Source organism: Lactuca virosa, chromosome 7 (genome assembly GCF_052849685.1).
Source record: "Lactuca virosa cultivar CGN04683 chromosome 7, Lactuca_virosa_CGN04683_v6, whole genome shotgun sequence".
Classification (NCBI taxonomy): Eukaryota; Viridiplantae; Streptophyta; class Magnoliopsida; order Asterales; family Asteraceae; genus Lactuca; species Lactuca virosa.
In genome coordinates this window covers 183,880,185-183,884,511 of record NC_136432.1, presented here as the reverse complement: position 1 = coordinate 183,884,511, position 4,327 = coordinate 183,880,185, and the positions used below count along the sequence as shown (strand labels likewise).

Sequence of the window (4,327 nt, the reverse complement as noted above, 5' to 3'; positions counted from 1 at the left end):
CTACACCTTATATCAATTAGGGTGAGGAGGATGATTTGTGCGTAGATTGATGGTGGAAAATTTTGTTTAGTTGTTGACGAAGCACGTGATCAGCAGTAGCGGAGCCAAGATTTTGTTTTATGGTATGAAAATAATTTACAAAATATGAATGATAGAAAAATACTTCAAATGATAAAAGATGTAACAATATATGCAGCAAACGGTATTCTCTTCTTATAAAATTTGAAATTTTTAATGGGCATGCTATATGGCAATTCACGTCCCTAGTCTTTTGTAGTTAATAAATATATATATATATATATATATATATATATATATATATATATATATATATATATATATATATATATATTATGTGGGTGGGCCAAGGCCCACTCTTGTACTAATGTGGCTACGCCACTGGTGATCAGTCTAATAAAGAGCAAATGTCAATTTTTTTGAGATTTGTAAATAAAGAAGGCTTTGTTATGGAGCGTTTCTTTGGGCTTGTTCATGTACCCGACACTACAGCACAAACACTTAAAAATGCAATTTATTTTGTATTGTCACATAACAATCTTGATCTTCAGTCAATTCGTGGCCAAGGGTATGGTGGTGCAAGCAACATGCGAGGTCATTTCAAGGGTTTGCAAGCATTGATTTCAAATGATTGTCCATATGCGTATTATGTTCATTGTTTTTCTCATCGATTGCAATTAGCATTAATGGCTGCTTGACAAGGAGTTGTTGCATTTTAAAAGTTTTTTACTCGATTATCTTTAGTTATCAATGTTGTTGGTGTTTCCTCAAAGCGTGCCGATCAACTTAGAGTTGCACAAGTCGAAGAAATTGCATATAAGATTTTTATTGATGAGTTAGAGACAGGTAGAGGTTTTAATCAAATTGGTAAATTACAATGAGCTGGTGATACTAGATGGAGTTCTCACCTTAAATCAGTTTCTAGCTTAATATAAAAGTTTAGTCCAACTTGTGAGGTTTTACTTAAAATTATTGAAGATGGCACCGGTTCAATCAAAGGCGATGCAGATTCAACATATGAGGCTATTACTACATTTGAGTTCATTTTTTGTTCTTCATCTCGAGAAAGAAATAATGGAGATCACTGATTTACTTTGCCAAGCTTTACAAAGACAATCTCAAGATATTTGTAATGCATTGAGGCTAGTTGCATCTACCAAATTGTTATTACAAAAAATGAAATATGAAAGATGGGATGGGTTGCTCTATCTTGTTATTTCATTTTTCAGGAACGCAACATTGATATCCCTGATATGTATTCTCCACACTTTAGTAGAGGGGCTCGAGCTCGTAACGAGCGTAGTGATCATACACTTGAACATCATTACCGAGTTGATATATTTTACGAAGCAATTAATTGTCAAATAATGGAACTAAATCATCGATTCAGCGATAGCTCTACGGAGTTGCTTCGACTTCCAACGACTTTAGATCCTAAAAGTGTTGATGAGCCTTTTCGAAGTGGTGATATAATTGAATTAGTAGAGAAGTTTTACCCTGAAGATTTCAATGAACAAGAAAAAATAGTTTTGAAGATTCAACTTCAACATTATGAGATTGATTTCGTTCGGCATGCAGATTATAAACCATTGACATCTATGTCAGAATTGTGTCAATGGTTGATAAATACTAGAAGTGTAGCAAACTTTCATCTTATTTATCGAGTAGCTAGTCTCGTACTTACTCTTTCAGTTTTTACTGCTACAACAGAGAGATCATTTTCAGCAATGAACCTCATTAAAACAAGGTTACGGAATAAGATGGAAGACGAGTTTTGAATGACTCATTGGTTTTTCACTTCGAAAAGGAAATTGCTGAAAAGATTAGTTTAGAGACAGTTGTAGAAGACTTTAAAAAAACAAAAGATCGTAGCGTTCGACTTTCATAAATGATGTAATAGTCTTTATTAGTTTTCTTGTTTACACTTCTGATGTCATAATTTTGAACCAAATAAAACATGTTTATATAGTTTAATTATGAAGTTTTGATTTCGGCCCCTAGTTGTAATGTTTGTGTTCCGCCCCTATGAAAAATCTCGTTTGTTTGACCAAATCTAATCGTTTGTTTGACCAAATCTAATTGTTTAATAAAGAAATAAATGAAATAAATTTGACCAACTCATTCATGAATCAGAGACCCAAGTAATGATGATTCTATGTTTAAAATCTCATTGGTCTGTTAAAAAATAATCCAATTTCATCGTAACATACTTAGTTGTCATTTTTATAATTATTTTTGCTAATAAAAAATAATATAATATTGAGATATATATATATATATATATATATATATATATATATATATATATATATATATATATATATATATATAAGAAAAAGCTGTGTATCTCACCCTCTAGTTACACGTAGTAATTTGTAACTTAGGTTTATTATATGTAAATAATTGTGGTGTAGAAAAACAAAAAGGGGTAATTTGAAACTTTTATGTAAATGAAAGGCATGTAAACAAAAGTTCGAAAAAGAAGAAGTACGTATGCATATGATCTAGAAAATGACGTGCCTTTATTGCCTTTACAGTCCCAGAAGTTGCTGACAGAGATACAAAAAAGTTATCCAATTATTTGCAAAATAAAATAGTGCGAAGCTTCCTTTCCCACGGCGTTGACGACCTTGTCGTCTTCGTCCTCTGTGAACTCCTGGACGATCTATAAATACCCTCTCAGTACTTTGAATCTTCACACGTCTTCTTTAAATCCTCTTATTTTTCCAATTTACTAGATCCAAAGCAGATACACTCGGCACATTCAAATCAGCATCTACTTCACAGACATGGCAAAGGTACTTATTTGTTAACTAATTCAGTTCAATTCTGTTTTGTTTTTTCGAATAAGATAATCTCAATTTGTGTAATTGATTGGTTTTGCAGCAAAAGATTGTGGTGAAGGTGACAATGAACAACGAAAAGAAAATCCGTAAGGCTCTGAAAATTGCCGTTAGTCTCTCTGGTAAGATCATGTTTTGTGATTTTCCTCCTCCCAATTTTCACTCGATTCTTGTTTTCCAGAAAAATGGCTTAATTTCAATTTCATAACGTAAATGTTAACCTCAATTTGAATTGTGGGTTTTATACCTGATTATTGTTAACATCAATTGAAATTGATTGAATTACTTGACTAAATCACGATCTGAAAATTGATGAACAGGTGTTGAATCAGCATCTTTCGTTGGATCAGATAAAACCCAAATCGCTGTGACTGGGGAACATGTCGACTCAGTTGAACTGGCGACCTTGCTAAGGAAAGGTGTCGGATACACCGAGCTAGTGAGTGTTGGTCCGGTGGAGGAGAAGAAACCAGCCGCCGCAAAGGAAACAAATCCCACGGTAGCGCCACTAAATTTTACGGTTAATCCATACCAATACTACTACGGCAGCTATGGGATACCCTACTATGCATATGCATATGAGATTTAGATGTTATTTAGGGCATGTTCGGCGAAATTAGCTGGTAGCTTGTAGCGGGTGGCGGGTAGTTTGTAGTTTGTAGCGTTTTGTTAAACGCTACATGAAGTAGCATTTGCATTTGGAACGTTTTGTTTGAACTAAACGCTAGAAGTTGTAGTGCCAAACAAGACTTTATGTTCAAAATGGAACGTTTTGTCAAACGCTAGAAGCTAGAAGCTTTCAAACGCTCCCAAAAGCTCCGTGCCGAACACACCCTTAGTGAAAAAGAGTGAAAGAAATTAGTTTTATATTGCTGCATAACTAGCTTCATTTAACCTTTTTTTTTTTGGGAGTTTTGCATTGCATGAAATAAGAGACCCTTGATGTACATATTATCTTTGTAATATATGGGAAAATTTTACTATACTTTATATACATTAGTTTACTAGTTTATAACCCGTAGAAACAATGGTTACAAAATTACTTCATTTTGACAACAAAAATTCATAATTATTAATCAATTATTTTATATAAATAATTTTAAATAAATTATTAATTAAATGATATACCAAAATTTTAAAGTTAGTTATAGCTTCAAATTTAATATATAATCAAAAAAGTAAACATTTCTATAAAAAAATTAAAATCTATTATTTAAAACTTTAACCTCGTTAATTGTGATAGTGATTTGTCTAATATATCTCATTGACATATGTCATAATATTAATGTGAAGTTGTATTAGAATGACACATGACAAAAAGAGATTAAAACTATTCTTTTATTAGTATAGAGATTAAACATCTTATTTAAAAAAATAATAAATAAAGATAGTCTTGTAGATTATTTCCATATGTCGTCATTGAATACTAATGTGTTCCATATGTCGTCATTGAATTCTAATTTGTC

The 4,327-nt window shown here is 32.1% G+C and overlaps 2 protein-coding genes across 2 annotated transcripts; both read left to right on the top strand.

The window, feature by feature from the left end:
• The first annotated feature begins 1,208 nt into the window (after positions 1–1,208).
• LOC145127372 (uncharacterized) lies at positions 1,209–1,796 on the top strand. The gene has a single exon (XM_079062586.1). The coding sequence runs from the start codon at positions 1,209–1,211 to the stop codon at positions 1,794–1,796; it is 588 nt and encodes a 195-aa protein (XP_078918712.1).
• An 835-nt stretch (positions 1,797–2,631) lies between these two features.
• Positions 2,632–3,844, top strand: LOC145123613 (heavy metal-associated isoprenylated plant protein 46-like). Its single transcript, XM_079058811.1, has 3 exons — positions 2,632–2,816; positions 2,905–2,983; positions 3,182–3,844. The coding sequence occupies exons 1-3, from the start codon at positions 2,808–2,810 to the stop codon at positions 3,448–3,450; spliced, it is 357 nt and encodes a 118-aa protein (XP_078914937.1). The 5' UTR covers positions 2,632–2,807; the 3' UTR covers positions 3,451–3,844.
• Positions 3,845–4,327: the final 483 nt, after the last annotated feature.